The sequence below is a fragment of the Lytechinus variegatus genome, chromosome 3 (genome assembly GCF_018143015.1).
Source record: "Lytechinus variegatus isolate NC3 chromosome 3, Lvar_3.0, whole genome shotgun sequence".
NCBI lineage: Eukaryota > Metazoa > Echinodermata > Echinoidea > Temnopleuroida > Toxopneustidae > Lytechinus > Lytechinus variegatus.
Genome location: NC_054742.1, coordinates 42,042,370 through 42,069,719, shown reverse-complemented (window position 1 = coordinate 42,069,719; position 27,350 = coordinate 42,042,370). Strand labels below are relative to the sequence as shown.

The 27,350-nt window shown below is 35.4% G+C and overlaps 1 protein-coding gene across 3 annotated transcripts; it reads right to left on the bottom strand.

Moving 5' to 3' along the window:
* Nucleotides 1-2,238: 2,238 nt before the first annotated feature.
* LOC121411059 lies at nucleotides 2,239-23,165 on the bottom strand. 3 transcript variants are annotated; one of them, XM_041603542.1, is made up of 14 exons: nucleotides 23,096-23,165; nucleotides 21,195-21,392; nucleotides 19,492-19,588; nucleotides 17,266-18,002; nucleotides 16,274-16,459; nucleotides 15,377-15,490; nucleotides 14,663-14,788; nucleotides 13,260-13,429; nucleotides 12,776-12,818; nucleotides 12,262-12,452; nucleotides 11,711-11,932; nucleotides 9,936-11,451; nucleotides 9,342-9,409; nucleotides 2,239-2,351 (listed from the first exon to the last, which is right to left on the bottom strand). In XM_041603542.1, the coding sequence occupies exons 2-14, from the start codon at nucleotides 21,249-21,251 to the stop codon at nucleotides 2,255-2,257; spliced, it is 3,624 nt and encodes a 1,207-aa protein (XP_041459476.1). In that variant the 5' UTR covers nucleotides 21,252-21,392; nucleotides 23,096-23,165; the 3' UTR covers nucleotides 2,239-2,254. The 3 variants fall into 3 exon arrangements, with proteins under 3 accessions (XP_041459476.1, XP_041459478.1, XP_041459477.1); XM_041603544.1 differs by having other exon boundaries at nucleotides 19,492-19,585; XM_041603543.1 differs by having other exon boundaries at nucleotides 23,023-23,106.
* Between the last annotated feature and the right edge of the window lie 4,185 nt (nucleotides 23,166-27,350).

The window sequence follows — 27,350 nt, the reverse complement described above, 5'->3', positions numbered from 1 at the left end:
TTTTTCATCCACCAGGAAGGAGAGGCATCTGACTATTTGTAGCTAATAATCAGTTTAAGTTTGCAATACTGCATTGATGTTGAGTTATATGTATTTTGTTTACTGACTCCAGCACATGATATATGGATACATAACAACCATTTTGCTTCCCTCTTTTTAACCTTATTGTTTTTTTCCTGTTTGGTTGTTTTGAGTGGCAGGTTTCATATCTCCTTAGCAAGACAAGAGTATTTGGTTTCTGTATATCTTTAAGAATACAATATCAAATTCACATGTAGGTCCCTGGGATAATATGAAGTGCATGTATACAGTACTTTTGATCAAAGTTGACATGATAAAAAGGTTAATGTTTTGCCAGTCTATTTAAAACCAGTTTTACTCTCAAACAAGAAATCAATATGCTTCTCTGATTTTCTGATTTTATCACATCAGCTTGACATCAAAATGAATCCCCCCTTCGACAATACATGTTATTTACTTCTGCAAGAGGCAGATATTGTAGGTTTTATTTTTTTCAATTAGTTCAAGCATCAAATGCCTCTGTCCATACTCTTTCACATGCTGTGTATGTATTGTATTCTATTCACTTTGTAAATATTTAACTTTTCTTCAATAATGAATTACATCATCTTATGAAAAAGCAATATGAAACCTGTTTCATAATTGTAATTTACATTCAGCCAACCCATTTTCATAATGAATTTGTGCAGTTCTTGCACATGTGTTTCTTTTTCATTTCATCAATTTTTCAATGTTACACAGGGGCAGAACACACATGTATACCGTGTGCAAACCAGCCAACACAGTTTTTCATTAATATCATTCTTCAGAATAACTGGGCAAGACCCCAAGTGACAGAATCTGCTGCTGCTTTGAGATTGGTAGAACAGACTCCGGTTCTATGGCTGAGCCTTGTAAAGGATATATATATATATATTTCTTTTAATTTGTAAGTTTAAAGCACAATGGAAATATTGACGACAAATGATCGTGATATGGTATCAACTAAGAAAATATCAAGTACATGATGCAATGTGAGGGAGAGAGCTGGTTCTGTGGTAAGGTATTGTTTTAATACCATGTTGTTGTGCTAGAATTCTTTGGTTTTAAGAAAGCACAACCATTCCACCATTCACGACAAGAGGACTGTATTTTTTTCTAGCAATACAGTGAAAGAAACACCAACCTAACAAATGTTAGCAAGGGGTGATGAAGTTGTGTGTGTTTGTTTGTTTGTTTTTATTAGAATGGTAATCTGTAGAATATCAAAATTGTGACTTCAGATTTCTATCTTTCTGTATTGAATTTCCTGTTCAATTTTGGGGTAATTTTCTTTCTTAAAAAAAAAAAAAACAAGGCTATATTTTGAGAATATAGCCTAGTAGAACTTATCACATTTGTCTATTTCTGAAATACCCCCCCCCCCACCATATACTAAACCTTCATGTAAAACAATGTTCTTCCTTACTGCTGAAGCTCCATTGCATTCTGATGACAAGTCATGTATAGAAAAAAGACTCTCTTAGAGGATTCTTGATGCCTTGAAGCTCTTCAAGAAACTACAGTCTACAGCACAGCTGCAACAATGTCTCTATGCAACCTTTGTTTACCAATGACAGGCAAGCAATCGCCAATGTTGTTGTCATCTGTAAAACATGACATAGCTAAGATTGGAGCAATGAAAGGGAAAATGGTCACAACAATTGACTTTATAAACAGGTACCATACATGTGGCAAGTTCAGAGAAGGTCAGAGACTGTTTCTGTGCTTCTACCTCTGCCAAATTCAGTCTCTGAAGAAGGTATAATGGTTCCAGAAGAGGTTTTGACTTTATCATAGGAAGATGCAGGAGTTTCTTCCTTGTCGAATGAGGTATCCTTAAACCATTGACTTCTGTATTCTTTAATTCCTTAGGTTTCATTAAGTGACCATCTGGGCTCCGTAACACAAAGATTAGCGATCAATCGCTAACTGAACTGACCAATCAAGATCAATATTACATGCGCATTTGGCGCAAAATACTGACCAGGAACCAATCAGAAGTGTTCTCTCATATTGGCTTTTCATCGCTAATCTTTGTGTTACGGCATTCAGGTTCCAGTAGTCAATGGGTTAATTACCACAATCTTTGTAGGAACTAGTCACATCGTTGGTCATACATGTATTTCAATAGCTTCAATAGCATATATCTTGCTCTTTATGATGCAACGTGGACTGATGAGTTTTTCCTGTCATGTCTAGATGTAAGAAGTCCTTAGAGATAGCAGATGTGTCTCTCTGCTGTTCCTCCAATAGAAGCACTTAAACTTTGTCTTTCTCCACTACCTTCGTCCTCTTCAGAGCTCTCATACCTGCCGAAATAGATTGAAAATTAAAATAATCAGACTTAAAGAGCCATTCAGGTTTTATGTAACAGGAGAAATAGTGATTAAAAATTCAAAATGTACTTGAAAAAAGAGACAATCCAAAGAGTGCATGAAATGAGTGCATAAATCTTTACATGGAATTCATCTTCAGATCTGGACAACATCATTTCATTTACCTTTCTAAATAGAAAGCATTATATCAATATCAAAGTGATATCTCTTGAATTTGAGGAGTATTCTGATTTAGAAAGAGAATGGAAAAGTAGGCATAAGTACTCACTGACCCAGAAAACATGATGCCTCCAGTATTTCGTAAAGGCTAGGTGGGTGTCTATGTAATTATTCTACTTAAAATGCCATTAATCAATGGATTAGAAAATGAAGATAAGTTCTTGCACTCGCCCAGATAATGAAAATGAAGGAGGTGTCATATTTTCTGGGTCAATGAGTACTGATGTCTTATGGAATACATGTATCAAAACTATTTCATTATCAACGCCTGAAATACATCTTCCTATCATTTTCAAAGTTTGAATTTATCATCAGATCAATTTAAAAAGTAAGATATACAAAAAATGTATGATACAGGTATGTGATCTACATCTTTGGTAACTATTACAATAAAAATGTTTGAAGTTTCATTTTTTTGTGTGCATATTTTATCTTTTTCGTATTAAGTTGCTCCCATCAATATTTCTAGAAAGAAAATGTTCAATTTGTAAGATAAGAGTATGAAGAGCCATTTAACATTACTGAGGTAGGGCAATAAAATTGATCAATGGAATATGCCCATAAAGAATCAATCAATAGCAACTAAAAATTGTCAAAATAATTTACAGTATTGCCTTTGCTAAAATGAGAAAAAATAGAATAGAAAGGGAAATACACTGTGAAGGAATCCCACTCAGCACATTTTACTTCAAAATCCTATCATTGTTATATATGCTGACACTGGAAGATTGAAAATAAAAAGACGCTATTAAGCAAAATTCAAATTTCCTGCTGAAAGATGCCGCCGAAACTTAAAATGGCTGACTTTTACTTAGTCAGATACCATTTTGTAAGAGTTCCAAAAAACAGAGAATTTTAATATCCTGATAGAAAGGAGTAAATTCTTTACAACTCCAGCATGTACAATAAGAAAGTCCTTTTTTTATTGTCTGTTCTCCGTTATTGTACACGTAACATTATCAGGAACTATTCATCATCGTGACTCACCTCTTATATGGACCAAGGAATTTACGGAAGGTCAAAACGGATAATCACGGATTTTAAGGAAAATTTACAGAGTTTCAATCCCTGCGTCATCATCAAATCGTGGAAATCAGATTAGGTGACAAGGCATACATGTAGAAAATGGCAAATACTGTAATTAGTGTAAGGAGATTTATTGCGCTTTGTTCAACTTTCCTTTAAAAAAAATACCTTTTAGCAGCTCTTTGGAATAATAATACTGCAAAAGGGTATATCTTTCTTCGAATGATTAGGCCTACATGTAAATGCCAAGAGTTACTGAAGAATAACACTTGTATACAAAAAAAACTGTTAGATAAATCTGTAAAATTCTTTTACAATTCAGAAAAAAAAGAAACAAATACTTCAGGCCTACACTTTAAAATATGTGGAACACACATGTACATGTAAGCGTACTGTATCATATCATAAAAGACATGTTATTTAGGCAATTTAGATAAAATGATCCAACTAATGAATAACGAACAAGAGCACCAACATACCTTACATTTTACAAACATTTTGGCCGAAAAGTGTGAAATGATCAGACCTGGGTACAGTATGTAATGTAGGCCTACATTGTACGTATTAAAAAAAATAATACAATCGTAAATTGGCAAATAAGACAGTATATCTTGACTGTACCATCTCAGTATATATTATACAGGTACATGCATAAGCCTTAATCTATGGCATATCACACATGGAGAGGTAGTTGACCGCCATGCAAAGATTTTAAAGTAAAACTACTTAAGATTAATATCTGATCCCTAATGCTTCCTTCCATAACTACAGCATCAAATGTCAGGATTTAAGTAATCTGCTTATTGCTGAGAAGAATTTTTGTAAGGTTTCTCTGATGAAGAGACTTTCTTTGCATTTCCCCCATTCCTAGCACCCTTCTACTTCAGTTTGAACCATTTAGTGAAAGCAGGCTATTAGCAGGCTATTCCATCTACATGTAAGTCAGTGCATAATACAGGCATTTGCTTCCATCCTCTGGATGAAACTCCTAACCTGTACTCAAATGCACCATCAATTAAAAAATCATAATTAACCTCTACTTTTAAATAATCTCTCGTTAATATAAGCGATGGAAACTCAAATTAATTAACTTTGCTTTAATACTGGTTTGTTCTTATTATCACCCCCCCCCCCCCGTGATTTGAAACAACTAATAGTGCCCTACCTTATACATTGATCACCATCACCATAACCCCCAAACATCACTATCAAGGGAATTACAATCATTCTACTACAATAGAATAATTGGATTGGATTTTTAATCTCATCCAATATACTTTTTGATGAGCTTAGGTCATAATAGTTTATAAACATATAATAAAAAAGGGTTCAGAGATAATCATATTTTAATGAAATATACAAATAATATTCAAACCATGTACTTTTCTTGATTTTCTTTTGGTTTAATACCTGGAAATGGAAATTTAAATAAAAATACCATTAATCATTAAAAAAAAAAGGAATGTACATGGTCAGCATAATACAGATATTATGCACTCTGTGACACAAGGCAATTAGCGCCAAATTACCACCTCTGCCTCCCTCTACATCCCTTATGTACACAGCCTATTGTATTCACATTCGACAGTTATTTCTTCTCCAGGAATAGAAAACTCAATAAAAAGAAAAGAAGTCTATTCATCAAGACTCAATAACAATCAAAGCAGATTAGACTACTCAATAACAATGGAATGCCACTCTCACAATGGGAGTGGGTAGCCTGAATACCCCTTGGTATACCTCCCTATTATTCTACCATTGATACAGTAGTAATGGGAAGCTGAATAAACAAGTACAGTGAGCGAAATGACTCAACTCTATGGGAAAGTGCAATGTGAGCTCGGGTAGAAATTTCAACCACAAACAGGAAGGCTTCACAAGTGTTTTTGCACAAAATTTTGACACCTTTTGTGTCGTCCTCTCCAGTTTGAGAAATCAATTTTTGCCTCTGGGTCTTCATAACAAATAAATTCCAAAGATTTGAGGAATAAAACATGTAGGGCCTAAATCAGAATATGCAATCAACTAGATTGGAATGAAATGTCAAAGGTTTCTCTTAAAGTCTGTCAAAAGCTTTGGAAACAGGAAAATTAAAAAAAAATCTAACATTCACATCATGCTATAAAAGTGAAGTAAACATTAATTGATTCTGTGTGAAATGTACAATTTGAATTTTATGAAAAGATAGTGCCTTTCTTAATTACAAACACAAATCAGTGATTGCATCTTAAGTCAATATCAGTACAAACTTTCCCAATTAGATTATGAAAAGGGATTTAATTGCTGAACAGGACATGGAAAATAACAAATCAAAAGAAATACTGTTTTTGGCCTATTATTATCAAGATTTAGATATCTTAATGTGGAGCGTTGTGGCCCAGTGGATAAGTCTTCTGACTTTGAAACAGATGGTCGTTGCTTCGAGTCCCAGAAATGGCGTAATTTCCTTCAGCAAGAAATTCATCCACATTGTGCTGCACTCAACCCAGGTGAGAGGAATGGGTACCTGGCAGGAATTTATTCCTTGAAATGCCACCACGCTGTAAAAGACTGCAGGGCTAAAGCCAGGGTAATAATATCCAAGTCTTTGGAAGCACATACGTACAGTGTACACGTAGGGACATTCTGACACACATGTAATGTGATATACTTAGTACATGTATGCCCTGTACAAGAACTGCGTTGTTGTTATTATTATTGTAAGTCGTATCCATGTCTCTGTAATAATTAATTAAATGCATACACGTATATACTGTTCTTTGTAAATATACTGTCATTGGCAATCTTTTTGGAATTGAAATGTATTTCTAAACATACATGTATGAACAAACGCATGTTATAAACTGTTTAGAGGAATAAAATTGTTTTAATAATATGTTGTTATTGACCATGAAAGTGTAAAATGGAAAAAATTCTTTACATTCCTGTCATTTATAAGCAAACAAATTGGTTTTGAACACAGGCATTTTCTTTATAATTATAAGCTTCCCACACAGCAGATCAAAGTCCTTACTTATTCAGCCATACATACATAAACCTGACTAAAACAAACTGACATTTCCAAAGTTTATGAGATCCTTATAAATTTTTTTCCAAAAAAATTGCCTAAATACAATGGCAGATCCATGATTTCAGAATAGGGAAGGGAGTACTGGTACAAGGGGTTACTAAAAAAGGGGAACATATTTCCATCTTCAATTCTAGATGGGCCAAAATATTAGAATGTCATGGGGTGTCATCCAGACATTGATTTTTTTTTTAAAAGAGGGCATATATCCCCTGTGCCATCCTACCCCACCCCAATCTGTTCCTACATATACATGTAGTCTTACCTCCTCGGTCTTTTACTCATATATTGCAATCGGTGAATTGATGTGGCCTCACATGGAATGTTTCAGTTTTATATAAAAGATGCCAGTTAATTTCAATAATCAAGATCAGATAGGATTTAAGCAAAGAGACTGATTATTGCTTGAAATAACATTTTTTTGAAAAATTGCCTAAACCACAAGGGCAGATCCAAGATTTTAGAATAGGGAGGGGTACACAAGGGGGTGGTACCAAAAAGGGGAACATACATGTACATGTATTCCCATCTTCACTTCTAAGATGGGGCCAACACATAAGCATGTCATGAGGTGTCATTCATACATTTTTTTTTAAAGAGGGCACATATCCCCTGTGATATCCTACCCCACCCCCATCTGTTTCTGCATATCAATAGTAGTCTTACTCATATTACAATCAGTGAATTGATGTGCCCTTACATGGAATGTTTCGGTATTTTATACAAGATGCCAGTTAGTTTTAATAATCAATATCAGATAGGATTTAGACAAATGGATTGATTATTGCTTGGAGCAACTTGCGAACACTCTCAGAAAAACAAGAATATATGCAATAATTAGAATAGGAATTATATGCAGTGAGCTTTACTATGAACAACTGTCTTCAAGACAAATAGAGCAAATTCCACTTTATTGTTTGTATCAAGGCTCCAGGCCAATATAGCGTAATATTGATTTCGTTTGGGATAGCGCATCCAAAAGCACTCTTTGGATGACTGAAGTACGGTGAATTATTGGGATTTTGTTTTTACGCTTTTTTTATCAGCGAAAGCTCAGTATACATGATGCATATGATCTATGAAAAATAAAGGAATGCACCCACATGTACTTGTACATGTGATTGTGAAAGAGTTTTAAAAAATAACGCACTGTTCAGCACAACGGGGGTTGTCATTTTTTCAAGCAAATGACAATCCTTCTCCTGCAAACTGTAAATGTTAAAGTTTCTTTGTTGGTAATAGACTATATTTGTTTAGAATGACTTTTTTATTTTGTATTTTTTTCTTTATGATTCATACCAAAATCAATTACCGATATATTATGTTTGTTACGTAATGAAAATTGTATTGCATACCAATATTATGAATGCAGAAGTAAAAATAAATCGAAATCAAATCAACTATTGCTATATATTACATGGCTGTCATTTGTTCTATTTGCGACAATGTTCCATCAACATGCATTATACTGACAGATTTGAATAAAAAGATTAAGCATATGGACAAAAGAAGAGTCAGACACAAACACAAATACATGTAGTAAGGTTAATAGTGGTTATTCTAAATTGACCACTAATACAATGTATGGGACCTGATTATTGAAATACCACATACACTGTAAGATATTCCCAATGAATTTGTGAAATTAGAAATAAATTGCTCCTACAGATCAGGAAATAACCCTTGATGTAGATGTCCTTACATTCAAAGCTTTACAAGGAGATAACAAAATCAATACAAGGGAGCTACAAGGTAACGGTATGTACTTTTCACTTCTAGGAATGTAGGGGAGGACTTAAATCTTTAATTGCTGCTTCAGAGTTAAGCTCTTAACAATAGCAGAATCAATGAACAGTGTAAGGGCTATCTTAAGCAATCTAAACCTCCCTGACCGCACCAATAAAAAATTGTGTATAGCTCTCATAGATTGAATAGGTCTCTAAGGAATATTGGGTTTTGTGTACATGCTTATATACATGTAACAGTATAATTAGTTTATGTACAGTGTAAGAGACAGCATCTCACAAAAAAAATACCATGCTAGTTGACAGTGGGGAAATATTAAGGCACAATTCATTCTATAATCTTATATTTAAAAAATGTTGACTAAATTTTTCTTTTCCAACTTAAAAAAAAAAAACAAGCAGGTATGCCAAACATTAAAGAACATGCATCTTGTATACATTTTCCTGGCATGTAATTGTATTTTTTTTCTGTGATAATGTAGGTGTGAAATACAGATGTGATATTGTTTTTAATACTTTGGTCTACATGTAATACATTTTATCTGAATTAAAATAAGAAAGAAATATAATTTATCTTTAGACATGATGTACTGACATCTAATATTGCACAGTAGCTCGCTATGTACATTGTATGAATGTGTAATACACATATTCAATAACTTCTCAAAAAAAAAGCAAAAGATTAAAAAAAAAGAAGAAAAATCTCATACAAGTTGAGAACTTGTACTGTAATATTGAAGGAGTTACAAAAGTGCATTCTTTATGAAGACATATTGGCCCAAATTCACAAAAGTGGTTTTTAAAACCATCGGTTGAACCCATGGCTTAAATGCAGATTTCCTGTATTAAATCTCATTACAGAACTTAGATCTGAGTAAAAATGGGAAAATATTATTTGCTTCTTACCAAAACTTATCATTCTCTTCCTGACCATCAATGGTGGGATCTTGCAGAATTTCATCAACTGTACGATCCTATTGCAATAAATAAAGATCAAGAATTGAATACCAAGGTATCTGGGATCTTTTCCTTCCTTTATTTTTTTTAAACTGAAGCATATCACATATTATCATGATAAGTGATACAGAACATTTTATAAACAAGATAGAAAAAGATTGTCCTTGAACATTTTGACATTTTCAAATGTGAAGTCAATATCATGCGTATACATGTACGTACACAGCAAACAAGAGTTTTTTAATCTATTAAGTGAAAAATTTGCATTTGATCAAAATAAAAACAAAATAAAATAGTAATCAAATGACATCCTCAACAGATAGATTACAGTGTGCAGTATACAGACATAAAAAGAGAGAGACACAAGTAATTTAAAAAGTTAAAACACCATTGTGTTCGGTTTGACGCATGATAAATGGAAAGAGAAAGATAGAAGAGAATAATTATGAAAAGGTGAACAGAGGAAAAAAAGTGGAGAAAATAATGAAGAGTTTAAAAACTTTAAAATATTTACACAAAAATGAGAAGCATGTCAATATTTACCTGAGCATGTGATAAATTAGATCCTGAAATAGGTGGACTGTCTTCAGGTGGAGGTGACTCTGGCTCATAATCATCATCATCACTGCTGTAGAAGTTAACCCTATACTCACGATGACCAAGAATTGGAGGTTTATAGTTGCAAGGAGAGGTGGTGTCAACAGGACTATGGAGTTCAGCTGCATTCTGTTCACGCTGTTGACGATGAGACTCAGACTCATAGATCGGAGAGAGATCCCTTCGATGAGAAGACGTGTCGGAGGTAGGGCTCGACGGACAGTTGTCTTCGTCCAGGGCAAATTTGATGTGACGGTTACGTGACTTGCGATTACCCTCTCCAGTTCTGCGGGTTCGATTGAGTATTCCTGCCCTGCGTTTGTACATAGGGCCAGCGTCTGGGCCATCTGGATGATCGATATCAGACCAAACTACATCAGAAGATGTGGCGCTGCTGAGACTTGAGTCAGAATTGAGTCTCGGTATGAAAGAATCATCAGTGGCATCTGTTTCCAGGTCATTCTGATGGTTCATCAGATCAACATGAACAGATACCTCTCCTCCTGGGACATGTCCTGTAGGCCGCAGCTTCCGCATGAAGACTGGTACAGACAAGACAGAGCTTCTATTGTTTGAGTTGGTCGTGGGTCTATGAAGAATCTTGTCATCCTCGCTTTTCATGGATGACAATACTTTCATATGCAGTGGGCTATTCTCACTGCTATGTCTTTGATGTTTCATATTAGTTCTATCTTTCAATGCAAACTCTGCAGAATGAGATGTTTTTAATCTAGATAGAAGTGGTCTATTCCTGCTTTGATTGTCTGATCCTCCATGCCAGGAATGGGAAAGGTCTTCACTTGAGATTGACAGCTTACTCTCACTCGATGGGGATACCTGACCTCTTTTAGCATCTCCAGAGTTGATTACATCTGGCAGGGCACTTTTCATGAGTGCATCAAGAGACTGGTTTATTTGATTCTGCTTCATGCGCAAATGCTGTGCACCACAATTTGTGGATGACCTAACACAAGATCCAACGGATACGGCTGTCAGCACACCATCCGTTGGTGAAGGGTTGGTGGGTGTGGGAAAGTCTCTTTCCTCTTTTGCATAATACTGATTGTTTTGGGAAGACTGAGATTTTTTGGAATTCATCTGACTACTACTTTTCCCTGAGATCAAATCATTCAAGTGTCTTTTCACTTTGGATGCCAGATCTTCCTGCTCCACACTCCTTATGCTTGAGGTTGAACTTTCAGTTTCACTGTGACATGTCCCTCCATTCCTATTGTTCAACACACCCCTATGAAGTTGTTGATCCTCCCATGATACTTGTTTCTGAAGTGGTGGTTTTGAAGTTGCATTTAAACCATTTGTCATCAGAGAGAGGGATGATGATGAAGAGCTCAAGGATGTATAACTGCTGCTCAGACTAACACTGTCTTGCTTGTCAGAGAGTGGTACATTCATCACAGACGGACTGGCAGCTCGCAGTAAACTAACCTCATTCAGCCTTTTCCTGCAGAAAAAAAATCAACTATTACTGCAAAACAAAGCTAGCATGGGTTTATGAACATTACAAATATTTTGACAACAATTTTGATCCAATCATATCATTAGCAATGTACCACTAGCAATGCATCTGTTTTACCATCCTTACTTCATATCAATCAGGATTTGGTAATTTGAACTTCAAAGGCCTTGATGAGTAACAAATAATGTCTTTTTTCAATGTCAAGTGATTGCTTCAAATATTCATCTTTGGAAAAAAAAAATACCTCATGTCTTTGAGGGGCTCTGAGTTGTAATCCTCAAGCTGTGACCTTTGACCTATTGAGCTTTGCAACTCATCAGGCTGTTGGAGCTTGTGTAAGGTCTCCTGGATCCGAGAGAGTTCTCCCTCTTGACTGGATCCTTGACGAGCATGCTCCTCCGCCAGGAGCTGTGCGCAGGAGTCCTGGAGCTCATTAGCACGTTGCTTGCACGAGGCTATATCATCACTGTACAAGAATAAATTCAATCAAGAATAATTCATTACACTGTTAAAAGTAGCAAATTCATGGTACATTACTGATATTTACATAGTGGAAAATTGAGTTTAGTAAAAAAAAAATATCTTCCATTCTTAAATATTTCAGCATATGAAAATGTACTGCATGTTTGAATATAGAAAACACAGATTTCATATGACAGTGATGTATATAGGTCAATTTTTTTGTTAATGAAGCTAAATCATAATAATCTCAAGATAAAATATAACACACTCATGCTCTAACACAGTAAAAAAAAAAAAACAAATGAACTTCTGAATTCTACATTTATCACCTACCTTAAGTCATGACAACTTCCTGTGAGTGATGATCTGCTATGAGCCCCTTCTTTATCTGTCTTCTGATGCATATCATCTATCCTTCTCACCAAGAGATTAGTCAAATCAACATACTGTTGTTGGATCTGTTCTATCCGCTGCGTTGTATCTCTGGGATGCATGCGGACAAGGGCCTCGCTACAAAGGATAGCCTGTAAATAAATGATTAATGCAAAGTTGAGATCAACAACAAGAATAGGACTTCAATTGCAATGCTAACTGAAATTTCATTTGTTCACTTTATGAGTGGATTGGAATACACATGAATTAAACCAACAAGATTTTCTATTAAGAAGTGTATAAGCAACAAATCAATTCCGAGTCGCTTTCAAATTTTTAAGTGTAGAAAAAATGTATATGCACATTGCAACTTTGCATGTACTTTAAAAAGTTGAAATAAAAGAAGGGTGAATTTCAATAATATATATCTAAGTTATTATTTTCTGGAAACAAATGAACAATATTAGGAACTTACATCGTCTAGCCTTGCTTTCAGCTGTACTTTTTCATTGTGGTACCTGAAGTTTGAAAAAAAAAAGAAATAGGTCAAAGATTAGGGTATACTTCATAGAATAATAAACAAAATGTTGAACAAGTACAATGGAGTTGTAAAACCACATAAAATACATGTTATAATTAGAATGCAGGTGCATATCCAGCATCAGATCATACAAAGTATGTCATGGGCCCGATTGCCTGGAGATAAATGACTATATTATACTTGTGCATTGGCCCATACAGTTCTTTGTCATAGTTGATGCTGGATACGCTGGTGGAATGAATTCATGAATTTTTAACTATTAGATTGCAGTTCATAAAAACCATCCATCATTATCTAGACATACACATATTTTTACATATTAGATTTCAGCAATCAAACATCAATGTTGCAATTTGAAGAAATTCTTCACGTCACCTTTAAACTTCATGATGGTATCAAACAGCAGAAATGAACTTACTCTCTAAGGTCTCTTCGGAGTTGAGTAACCTGGTCAGACAAAGATACACACGTCTCTGTCACCACCAAAAACTGAGCACAGGTGTTGTGATTGTACTTAGTTGCTAAGCTACACGGAGTTTGCTTTTTACCATTCACCATGGTGATGTCACAGTTGAACTCTACAAGAGTCTGCATAGGACAAACAGGAGGATAACACTTTCATGGTTTATTGGCAAATAAAAAACAAGGATGATAACAAGGCAAAAGCAATTTTGTGTCTCGCCCACTTATGAAAATAGCCAGAAATATCGTGATTTGCGAGGGCACGCAAGAGAACTGTATCGAAACTTCATTGTGAAATGACTGGGATGGAATAACACTTGTCATAAGAGCCTTGCACGTAAACTTTAATGTTGACCTGAAAATGACCTTTGACCTTACCATGTGACCTCCCACTGCAGCAAAAGATGCAGGTCACCTAAGTACATCTACAATCCAAATTTTGTTGAAAACTTACTTACGGTTGCGGAGTTGTCATAAGAGAGCCTTTCATGTAAACTTTAATGTTGACCTAAAAAGGACCTTTGACCTTATCATGTGACTTCCAACTGCAGCATAATATGCAGGTCCCCAATGTCCATCCACCATCCAAGTTTGGTTGAAAAGCAACTTACGGTTGTGGAGTTAGGTGTCATAAGAGAGTCTTGCATGTAAACTTTATCATTGACCTGAAAATGACCTTTGACCATACCATGTGACCTCCGACTACAGCGTAACATGCAGGTCCCTCAAGTCCATATACCATCCAAATTTTGTTGAAAAGTGACTTACGGTTGCGGAGTTGTTGTAAGAGAGTCTTTCATGTAAACTTTAATGCCGACCTAAAATGACCTTTGACCTTATCATGTGACCTCCAACTACAGCACAACATGCAGGTCCCCAAAGTCCTTCTACCATCCAAGTTTGGTTGAAAAGCGACTTACGGTTGTCGAGTTAGGTGTCATAAGAGAGTCTTGCATGTAAACCTTAACGTTGACCTGAAATTGACCTTTGACCTTACCATGTGACCTCTGACTGCAGCATAACATGCAGGTCCCCCAAGTCCATCTACCATCCAAGTTTGATTGAAAATCAACTTAAGGTTGTGGAGTTATGTGTCATTAGATTTGTGACAGACGGACGACATTTGTATCCTTAGTCTCGCCTTCACCTCTGGTGGGCGAGACAATAAACTACTGATTATAGACATATAGCGCAGAAACTATCTGCATATGTTTTTCTGCTAAATGGGATTCTCAGGACTGTTATCTGAAAAGAGATATCACAGGGTCAGAAACAATAACCTTTCTATTTGTACAGAATGACCATGCTTGTATGTTACTAATTGTAAAAAAAAAAATTAAAGAGGTGTTAATTACATACCTGTAGACTCATCAGGTGGCCATGTCGAGCAGCAAGGTGGGAAGGTGAGTTGCCATGACGATCAAGAGAATCGAGGTGGATACCAGTGTTTTGCATAAATTGGAGCAGCCATCGCAAACATGGTTCCTGGGAACAACAAAACATAATTTCAAGAATACTTACACATTATATGTAATAACGGTACAGCAATTACAAAGTAAACATTTCAGTATCTGTAATACCATAGAGACAAGGTTGAAAGAGGTTACAGGGACTAAAGTATTGAAAAGGACCATCAATGATAGAAAGGGTAAACAATCATAGAGGGGGAAATAAAGGCAAGTAGGATCTATGACTCATTGCCACTGCACAAAAAAGGCCAGGGCAAACCAAAATACTGCAATCTGGAAATCAGACAATGATAGGGATAATAGCTGGACAAGGGGAGCAGAAGACTGCAAAGTGATGTACATTTGCAAAGTGAAGAAGTATCTATACATGAAAATAAACATTATCAGGATATGTAAACTAACATAGATGAACAGACCTTACCCTCGCATGAAGCTATTTAAGAAAAAGTGATACAGTTCATTGATAATGAATGTAGTAATATTCAATAAATCTGAACAAATATTGATCTTTACTAGAATAGAAAAATTGTTACTCATACACAGAATGATTGGTTTTCCTATGATAATGTTCTAAACAAGCTAAATTCCATTTTTAGATTCTCACCTGTCCATAACGTGATGCAATATGAAGCAAGGACCATCTATTATCTTGAGAGTGGATCTCATCTTTGGCCTTTGTTTCATTTATTAACCATTCAACACAATCAAGTCTGCCGTACTGAAAATATAAAAAAGAACAATATTTGTAATACATGTAGTTCTCACCAGCCTTTCCAAATTCATAACACTTTAAGCTTTTAATTCACAGACAAAATTGACAATTCAAAGAATCTCATCCATAAAGTAACGTTTATCAAAAGATGCACGGTTCATATTTATTGAGAAATTAGCCTGTCTGAGAGAGTTCATACTTGTAATAAAGATACTAGTAAATGGATCAAAGCCAAAGCTGAAAAATCCTTTGTCATATTCAGGGGTGTAAGTGATCACAAATAAAGAGAGCTGAAAAAATCTGAAATTGAAAGAACTTCCATACTTCTTTGTACAGAGGAAAGCTAAATAAGTTGAAATTAAACTAAAAATAAAAAGCAAAAATAGGTGAACTCTCATATTCCTGCATATTGAATAATAATTCAACATAATTGGTCAACATGTACATATAACTGTATACATATTCAATCACCATTTAATTGATTAAATAAAAAAACAAGTGAACATTAAAGACAGAAATTTACTTCAGCTATAGTCTAGACAACATTGAAGATTGCTGTTTTGCAATATAAATGTTGCAAATACATTACAGATTTCTTTTATGAGCTTTGCAGGCTTGAAAAATAATCAATATACATGTAGGAAGGAAAAATAATCAATATAGGAAGAAAAAATGAACATACATGTCAAATAGGCTTTTTTACATGTTAAAAAAAAAGTACTGTCAATGTTAATGAAATAAAACAACTACCAGTATTGTTTACTTGAATAATAGCTAATAATCACTTACTTTGACTGCAATAGCAGTTGGTGTAAAGCAGTTATTGTTTTCAAGACTTATGTGATGTCCACACAGTCCAGATGCCAACCACTGTAAGCTCTCTAGTTTTCCATGACGACACATGACATGCAAGAGCACATTACCATGACAATCTCTAGAGTCTCTCAAACTAGGGTTACTTCTTAAATATTGTTCCTAATAGACAAAAATATTGAAGAAAAAACATTTTCACTTTTCTTTCAAAATTTTTATTCAGTAATTGCAACCAAATGTGCAACAACAGGGTGCTACATAACTTTTTAGGAGCACTTGCCCAGTTGGGCAAGCAAATTTTTAGATAGTTGAAATATACTTGCCCAAAAATCTATTTCACTTGCCCGAAAAAATCCTTGAAAAAAAGTTTTACCTCTTCAAAAGAAATTTTTGCGGTTTTATAAACCATTGACCTTTTCTCTCTTTGACATGAACTGATCTACCTTGTTATTGCATTTCTTTTTTCCAAAGTGAGTTTTATCTTGCCTGCCAAGACCAAAATTAGGATCAATATCATATCAACCCTAATTTTAGTCATTCTACTGTGAGAATTCTGCATGCCCAATTCAGGCAAGTAGTTTTGGTCTTTACTTAAAAACACTTGCCCGACTTTAACTTTTACTTGCCCTGGGCAATAGGGCAAGTGCTTATGTAGCACCCTGAACAATACATTATATATACATGAACTATGTAAATGTCCTGGCAGTCCTACTCTTAGTGAACTATTCATTCTGTACATATCACATATTAAGTTAGATATATTTGATAGAAAACAAATCAAATCCTAAAAATATGCATACAATGTAAATATGTTTTGTTTAAAAATTACATATCTCATTCCCTTGTATATAATATTTTAGTAACCATAAATTTACCACACTTTATCTCATCAATATTTCCACACTTCAGTTGTGCCATAATCCTTCGAAATTACCCATGCAAGAAAATATACAGCAAAAATTTCTTACCAAAGTTGATTTATCCTCTTCAACTGCAACTCTAAAGACCTTTTCTGCCTCTTCATTTATTCCTGAGTATGCTTCATATCTGTCAGGACATTTCGCTGGTTTTACTCCAGCTACTTTGAATGCAGCAGTGGTACTATCTATCTCGGAGGGAATCTTCAAAACAGAAGGTGGGGTATGATTTAATGAAGCATCACTCTGTGACGATTGTTCATCAAGACTTTGATTCATCAAACATTTCTCTTCCCTCCGCTTGCTTTTATCCTTAAACTTCTGGCGACGCACATCTTTCTGTCTCTCATCCTCGCTACCCAATGATGGGCTTGCCATGGCAGTTGTTTTGCTTCGTAGGAGGTTGGCTACCAGAAGCCTCATCCCCCTCATCATTTTCTTATTTTGCTTGATCTTCGAGCCACTAAACCCTTCTCCGGAGAGTGAACTGTCCAGTGACTCCGAAGCACTTGAACTGATCGAGGCCCCGTCTTCTGTTGGTCTTGCTCCTTCATGCTGTTGGTTAACATCATGCACCTGATATTCAGCAATAAATCTCCTAAGCTCATCAGAGTTGATGTCTAAGGTCACATCGTTCTCTTCCCCACTTGGCTTGATGGTACTAAGAAGAGACTCTAGGAATACTTCGGTAGCATCATCCTGCTGATATTGAGGAAGCTTTCTCTCACCTGTGCCACTTTGTCCTGACCTATTTCTTTTGGATTTTGTAGCATGTAGTCCAGGCTTGACTGTTCAAAGAAATAACAAAAATCAAAACTACTGTCAACTTTTAGTGCTAAGCATACATGTACATGTACAAAGGACATGCATACAAGTTGCAACATTGATATACCAAGGCTCGACATTAGCGGTGGCCCGGTGGCCCAGGGCCACCAAAAATTCACCTCGGGCAACCATTATTGAAAAAAATGTTCAGTTTTGGTGGCCCGAATCGGGCAACCAATAGTTTTCAATATAGCGCAATTTTTCTCCCGATTTTGCACGCATTTATCAACTTTCTACAGTTCAAATTGCAGGCCTACCGCTATAGCATACAGTAACTACTGCATTATTCAGCCGGCCATGCCGGCGGTCTGACGTGAGCTGCATGCATGAAACCACCGCAGCTTGCTGTGCGCTAGCAGACTATTCAGACTCAGGGAGCTGCGATACGAAATGTTAATGCTAAGAAATCTTCCACAGAACTTTGAAATCTATGTCAAAGTCACATTTTACACCAATGAAATGCCCTTCTACATTCCATATTACTAAAACCTGATTATTTGCTAGCATCAAAAAGAGGAATTATGACCTCTCTTTTGACTCAAAAAGACCGATTTCCAAATGCATTAATACACATAAGTGAGTACTGTCACAGTCCCACGTGTGCATGTGTGTGTATGTTGGTTTCTTTCGAAGTTGCGTCTTTTCTAGTAAAAAATCAACAGACAGATTCTTTCTTTCTTGTTTATAAATGACTTCTTAAACCACTCTTAAGGAATTAAATACTTTGGTAAGGCATTTCATTGATATGAAATGAGAATTTTTCCATCATTTTGTCAAATATAGGGAAGGACTTTTCTCACTGATTTTTCCAGACAAAACTTTTGCTGTTTTATTATTTTTTCTTTTATTTTTAAGTGATTAAACCATTTATACCCCTTCCCATTGAATATGCCTGATTAAAGAATATGTTTTTACTGAAAAATAATAATAATAATAATTTTCCCCATTTTTTTTTCTAATTTTGTCCTATTCATTTTTCTTTCACTTCCTTTTGTTTTTTTCTCTATTTTTTTTCTGTTCTGTGCTTTTTCTTTCTTCATTTTCTTTCTTTTGTTTTATTTCACTTCTCATTCTATAATTTTTTTTTCTTTTTTTTTTCTTTTTTTTTTCAATATTCCAATATAAGGATTTTTGTTTGTTTCCCCCTTTTATGCATTGTTCTAATTTTGCAGCATATTTTTCTGTGATTTTCTCCTGCTATAATATGCTGGAAAAGAGAAAATAAACTGGACTTGGGGCCTGCACAATCTAAAAAAAATCCAAAAAAAGTTAATGTGGAGCCTTGGATATACTGAACTATACAAACCAGTAAATTTTCACCAAAATAACAAAGAAATTATTCACATTTGTTATTACACTTTCATCTGCTTGACAGAGATTACACTTATAAGTAGATCTAGAATTTAGACAAATTAGACTGGGCATAATGAAGAGAACTGGACATCAAATTACCTGAATATTGTTTTCCAGACTTTCCATTGTCTCCTTCATGAAGAACAGTGTCCAAGAAATCATCAAGGTTGTATTCTTCAAGAGGAAGTGATGTCTGCTGTAAATTGAATACATACATGTATAACCATGATAGTTACAATCTATTCTTATTTTTTAACCGTATGTATAGCCAGGGGTGGACCTTGCTATAAAATTTTCATGATAAATCTAGAAGGTGAAGAGCTTGTATTGTGTTGTCTTAGGACTTTTAAATAATTTTACAATGTAGGTCTTTGGAAATTATGTTCATATCCAAAATTATTTTTGCTTGAATTAATTTTATGTTGTTTATGATCAAAATGTTACTCCAGTTTCCATTAAATTCTAGCAGCAAAAAAAATTAAGTGATAAGAATAGCATAGAAATACATTTACATAAGAAAATTTAAGATGTAATAGAATAAAATACATTGAAGAATTGTTTTCATACTGCCAATTTATTTAATTTTTGTCATTCTAGAATAAGTATACATGTCATAATTTTGCAGTTTTAGAGGTTTACAAAAAAATTATGTACAGGAATAATCAAATTTTATGCCTACATGTAAATTACCATGATTTATCAATCACACTTAAATATTAATAATATTGGAACAATTAACAATACAATTTTGTAGACTACCGGTATGCTGTGAGCAGTGTGCATACTAATTTTCATTGTGAAGTGAATGCACAATCAACAGCCAAGATCTGAGAAGTCCCATCCCCAACCATCTCAAACTAGCCTTGGCTACACAAAGTTAAAGCTAAAGCTCCCAGATCCTGGTTTTATAGAATGTAAATTCTGTCTTCTCTGATGTTCTAATCATAAAATTTTGTGTTCTTTGGTGACATCAGTAAAACATTTATAAAGCAATAATTAATTGTTAAAAATAAGGTTCCCCTTTAGATGCACAGTAGTGTGCAGTGTAAATATATGCTTAATACTACAGGTTTGATTGCCAAAATTTCCTCTGAAACATTTTTTTTCATTGGATTTTGCTCTGATCTTCATTGTTTCAAAATACTTTTTTTTCTAACCTGAAAAATCAGGGAAATTCTATGAATTCTGTGAAATGACATCACACAAAACTGGGGCTTTTAATGAGAAATATTATCATTAATATGCGTACATTATACCCATAGGCGGCAGAAGCAGGGGGATGGGGGGGACAGATCCCAAAAAAATTTTAGGTGGGGGACGGTCCGCCCCTAAATTTTTATTTGATACCTTTTTTTTTGCTCATCAATTTTGTTTCCTGCCCCCCCCTAAATTCTGGTGGATCCCCCTTAAAATGTCTCTTGTCCCCCCCCCTAAAATTGAGGTTGATGACCTTTTTTTTTTTGCTTGTCAAATTTTTTTACATTTGTCCATCACAAAATTTCAGGTAGACCCCCTCTAATTTTTGGGGCTTCCGCTGCCAATGATAATGCCCAGATATTGCATTCCTTTTTTTTTTAAACTACAAAATATTAATTATGAAAAACTTTCAATTATTGACATGATTTCTAAGCTTATCCCTTCATTAATAAAAGTTAGCAGTGTCCTAATGCATATCATCAAGTGTAGACATGATATTACACAAATTATAGCCTAGACACCAAATATCTCACCAAAAAGATCAAGGAATGTATGATAAATTCCTAGAGGACAACTGTGAGTTAAAAGAAAAAAATGGAACTTACATCAGGAGATGACACTCCAAGGAGGTCATCGATGTCGATTACATCACCATTCTCCATGGTCACATGGTGATGTCACATCTACAAGAGTTCCTAACATGACTAGATGTCCAAGATCATTGAGAATAGTTCTTTAATCCATTCTGCTTCCATTGCAATCCATATTCTTTTATATTATCATCCAGACACCAGTGAGAGCTCCTTTGAAAGTAAAATAAAAGATACAAAATTATTAGATTATGTCAAAAAATGAACATGGGATAAAACTTATCTCATTAAATTTTAACTTTTAAACCTGTTCCACTACTGGCAATGAAGTTATGCACTAGACAGTTCGATGGAGAGATTGGCCGGATCCTTACTGCGGCAGCCCTAGCGACATCCCCTGAGGAGTCGGATCCAATCACTAGCAATGCTGGTCAGATTGTTCTTCACCAACCTTACAGATGCATGCGTCGTATTTCGCGTGAATTCGTGGTTGAAAAAAAGCATTTCGCACGAATTGCATGCTGTCGCCAAGGGAAGACAAAGAAATCAAGATGGCGACGTAAACACAGCCGTTAGTTTTTTATAACATTTTTCTCGTTTTTTAAATGAATTCTTCTTTAAAAACGAAATCGATATCGCAGAAATGTTGGAAATGAAGTTGAACCCCATGTACATACTTTAACTTTAGGAAATTAGGGCTAGATCTTTTAGTTTTAGAGGGAAAGTAGAAATCTCGGGGGCGAAAGTTTCAGGTTTTGTGGCCCTTCGTGGGTGAATATACCTTGGCGTCCCAGGCATCAGTGGGGAGTATGCCTACGTAGAGTAGGCCTAGATGACTTTTACTCCCCAGGGCCCAGACGCCTCCAGGCTACTCCTGGCTAGGTAGTAGGTACCAGGCACTTGTTCACTGCTACCACCCTGCCTGTGGGGAATCTACAGGTAGGACTATGGTATGCCAATGTTGTACAGAGCACACACATTAAAAAATCACTTTTGTGACCAAAATTACTAATTTTCATACAGTTGCAATTTATTTTTCATTAGTAACTTGGGAATAATTTTTGTATTCACCAGAGCGCTCAAAAACTTGAATTTTGGGCATATTTTTTTGTACGCCCTCTATTGGTGAAAAGTAATATGGCAAGAAAATTTTCATTTTTTGATCTCTATTTTTAATTAAGAAAAAAATAATTCAAAGAATCAAATTTAAATAAGAGTCAAGTTATATGAAAAATAGGTTTAATTGAAACTGTCAGTGTAAAAAAATCAAGCATTTGCCCCAAAGAAAAAGAGAAAATAAGCCAAACATGGCCACCCTTATTTTGCCACACATGGAGATATAAGTGAAAACAAGGTTATATCATAACCACTCATTCAATGAACAAGGTTATAATGATCATAACCTTGTTCATTGAATGAGTGGTATACTGGTACCAGGCCGGGATCAGTCAGTGATGCACGAGATCGAGAGACAGTCCTTGCGAAGTCAACGACCACCCTATCATGCCTATCTTGCAATCAGCCCCAACGTAGCCAGGAGGCTTCTAGAGAGTAAAAAATCATTCACTTACAGTTACACGTTGGTGAATAATTTACTCTCAGTCTAGGTCCTAGAAAGAGCCCCCTGCTCCTGGCTACCCGGCCCAGCGCAGCCGCAGGGATCACCAAACACACTACGCTAGTACCGGGCTACCGTACCGGTCAATGTTTCCGTGCGGAACCAGTAAACAACTCGTAATTCATCACTGGTCGCTAGACTCGTCTCGAGATCTACTCCGGACACTACCGGAATTTCAGAGGTAAAATATGCTATAAATCAAACAAGAAATTCTTTCATACGTACACAACAGCCAAAATAATGCTTGACGATTCATAAGCAAGTTACTTTATAACAATTTAATAATTGCTGTCTTTACCTAATTTAGGCGATTTGCACGGTTTCGTTTCGATCAGACGTCGACTTTCGCAGCCAGAGGTTTCTTCTTTTTACATTGAACAAGAACAAAAGAGGGCAGCAGAGCAACACTTTGATGTTGTTATTTCGTGTCATAATCATACATGTACTTCTTGTGTAAGTATTATAAAAACTGGTAAATTTCACATAAAATTTCATTTAAACCCCCCAAAAGGCATCATCAGGGACATAATATCGAATCATGAGCGGATCCACGATTTTCCGAAAAGGGGCGAGGCACATTTTCTCGAGGAAAAATTGACAAGCAACAAAAAAAAAAAGAAAAAAGTCCTCATTTGTATACGAATGACATATCAGTATTCCAATGAAAAAAAAATCACCAACATGAGAATTTCATCAAAATCTGAAGAAAAAAAATTGAAAGTAATATGCATGCTGTAATGAATTTGCAATATAAAGTTGGATTTATGATGTAATTTTTCAAATATATACCGACCTTAACACGGGACGTCTTAAGCACTTTTTGTTTAATAACAAAACAGGATGTACATTTCACTAAAGAAATCAATACGAGCGCGCAGCGCGAGTTGAAATGATTCAACATTCCGATCTAATAATAGATCATAATTCTGAATTCGCTTTTATAATGATAGGATACGTACTACAGTATAATTCATTTAGTCATGCTGGAAGGTTCATATGGCAAGAGCTGTTAGAGGTGTTGCTCAGTGCATGATAACCCTCCAGATTTTGACACGGTCCGGGGTTCGAACTGCCCAGTACACCTTGGCACTCGCGTCCTCAGTGGCAATCTGTTTATCTACATTTGCCACTCTCTACACAGGGGTAGTAAATTTGTACCATAGAGATATATTTTATTATATATCTCTATGATTGGTACCCGATATGGAGCGCCCGATCCGAGGAGAGCCTGCTCACGGTATAGCCGGGGAAATAATACATTTAGTATGCAGCACTTCGAAACATACAAAAATTTTGCATAGTATTATCATTATTGCTATTCCCTTTCCATAACTTTATTTAATTTACTTCCTCCTCTTATCTTCCTTAAAATATTTCTTCTCCTCCACCCCCCCCCCCTCGATGCTTCGCGCTATTTTTCGGGAACGCACGATGATAGCGCTGTAAAAATGTGCTTATTTGGGTTATCACTCAACTTTTAAGACAAAATTCCAAAGAGATAATTATGTACTACATCTCTATGCAAAATTCGCGTCATAAGGGTATGGTATCGCGACATCATGTGACCTTTAAAGACAATGTCACGCCGCATAGGCTGAATTTTATGAATTTTTTTTTTTAATTATCATTTGTCTGCTTAATCAATATAGAGTTGAATTTAGTTGTTTAATGGCTTGTAAAACCTTTAATAGAAAAAAATCAAAATATGTGAAATTTTAAAATTCAAATTCAATTTAATTCAAAATTGCTCTCGCAATTTATTCTTTCTAAGGGCACCCCTACATTTTTAACGATAACAATTTATGAAAGTCATTGAATCAATGCATTATTGCCAATTATGATCTAATTTCCGAGTGAATTTTAGGGAACCTCCCTCTTTCTCATGGACGACTACGATAAGAAATAAGTTAATGGATAATCTTGATATTAGGTGAAAAGTAAAAATATATATACGACTAAAGCCCTCAATATCATCGAATGCGATCTCGGGATGCGATCCTCATATTCATCCGAAAGCAATTCTTTAAATAAACATAAACCGAGTTTAGTACAAACGGGTACATGAATAGGACGTGTCCACCAATTCGACTCCCGATTGATCTTTTCTCTAACTTGTCAAATATTATCAATTATTGAATGAAAGAGGGAAAATCGGGTAAGAAAATATAAAATTTTAATCAGAGAGTTTGACATTTCTTCGTCTAGCGTGAAGTGCATCAACGACGGGCAATTTCACGGCTAGACGAATCCCTGATTAAGTACTTGACCGCGCTTCAAAATGAAGTCATTCTTTATCACTTTCATTCTCATTTCCTCTCCCTTTTTTAAGAATCAGTTCTTGATATGAATTGAAAATTATGTTAACATCTTCGTGTTTATCCAGTGCAAATTAATCAGCATGCATAGTTATCAATTTTCACTGAACCGATTCATTCACCCCAACCTCTGCTACCACCCCCCTCTCAGTTGCAGTTTTTATTCTTTTATATTTCCAACAGAAGAAGTACAAATCCATAGGATAAAAACTAATTAGCAACAATTAAAGAACGATACATTCAATACAATTGAAAATTATACAACTCGAATACATAGGACCATTGCAATGCAAAACTTGGATATGATGGCGCCCCCTCTCCCCCTTCTCTTTCCCTCGTTTCTCTTCTCTTTCATCCCCCCCCTCTCTCTCTCTCTCTCGCTCACTCCACATCCATCCTAAACCCCCTGAACACACACACACACATACACCCATCTATAATGAAATAAATAATCGGTAACAAAATTTTTCATATATTGTATTAACAGCATGAAATAAAAACAATCAAAATTTGAAACATCCTTCCCCAAACCCCACCATTCTCTATAGCTAACTCCACACGCCACTGCACTCCCACACACCCACGCACACACTCACACAGACTCTCTCTCCCTTTTTTTATTTTACGAGAGGGGTATGAATAAATGGTGATTAACTAATCTTACTGTTTTAACTGCGTGAAAAAAAAATCAAAATATAAAATCTCCATTGAAAAAAAACCTCCATTATTCTCTATGCTGTAGCATGGTTTTGTCATCACCATATAGTGTATTGATAGGGGTGGAGGCTCCTGTTACTCCAATATTCCTTTTGTTTTATTATATTTTGGTAGAGTAAGTTTGACATCAAAATTTCACAGACTTCCTTTTATGTCTGAATTGAATTTTTAGCATGTACACGCCAAATTCATTACAAAAATCGATTATTTACCTTAAATTCATCCTATTTCATTTAGCTCCCATCTCCTGTTCTCAGTTTCAGTTCACCGTTTCAAATGTCAGGCCCCTCCTTGTGACTGCTTCTCATCACAGTGAACTTGACTTGTATTAATTTAAAGAGTTGAATTCCAGCCAAATAACCTGGCTGATTTTTTTTTATGGGGGGGGGTCAAGAGCATAGGCGGCGGAAGCGGGGGGGGGGACGTGTCCCCCCTAGATTTTATTTGGGGGACGATCCCCCCCTAAATTTTTAGCTGATGACCTTTTTTTTTTTTTTGCTTGTCATTTTTTTGCCTGTGTCCCCCCGCAATTTTTTTTTTGCTTGTCAAAAAATTGTGGTGGTCCCCCCTAAAATTTTTGGCTTCCGCCGCCAATGGTCAAGAGCACGATGTCAGTTAAGAAGGCACATCGAGCGTTTCAAGATTGTATATATATACGATACATATTTTTTTGCATTAAGTGTAAATCATTATTATAAAGTACACAGATGTAAACGCAACTGTATGAAAAGACTCAAGTAAATTGATATAAATATCCCTTTGGATTTATGTCAGATACCAATTATTAAGCTTACTGTAGTACACCTACTGTATTTTGAATGCAACATCTTGGATATAATTATCAGAGCATGGAAAATCGGATTTAAATATGGTTGGAAACCACACGCAACAAAAAAAGTCAATCCGAACCTGTTTTATCAAGCAATCAAATTTGAAATTGCGTTTGATACTTTGAGTTGCGATCTCTTTGTGTAACATGCCCCATGCAGGTAATTTCTTAAGATAACTTACAAACATTGACCTGGAAATAAGTTGATAAAGAGTCAAATGGACGATTGCTCCTTGGTTATTAGTTTATCAGGCTGCAATATGGCAACCATAGTCAATGACTCAAGGATATCGGAGATTGATCCAACCTCTACTCCTAAGGGAACCTGTAATAATTTTAAGAGAGAAGTCAACACTACTGGATAGGCCCTATTTTGTTTAAAGTAATTATTTTATGTCTATAAATATTATGAGTCACTATTATTTCCCTTTATTATGCAAAACCGCATTTGCTCTACAAGTAAAATAATTGTCATGGTCGTTAGCTAAATTAAATTGATACCTGATGATGAAAATTCCATTCATGTTTTTTTTTCTTGTGGGATGGAACACCCTATCAGCACATGCTGTTTTTCGTAGGGGTCCATGTACCTATAAATATGCAGGATTTTAGTTATTTAAACTGACATAGAATAGAGGATTCATTTAAGAGGTATATATGACACAAATCATTTATGAAATTTGTTCATTGTG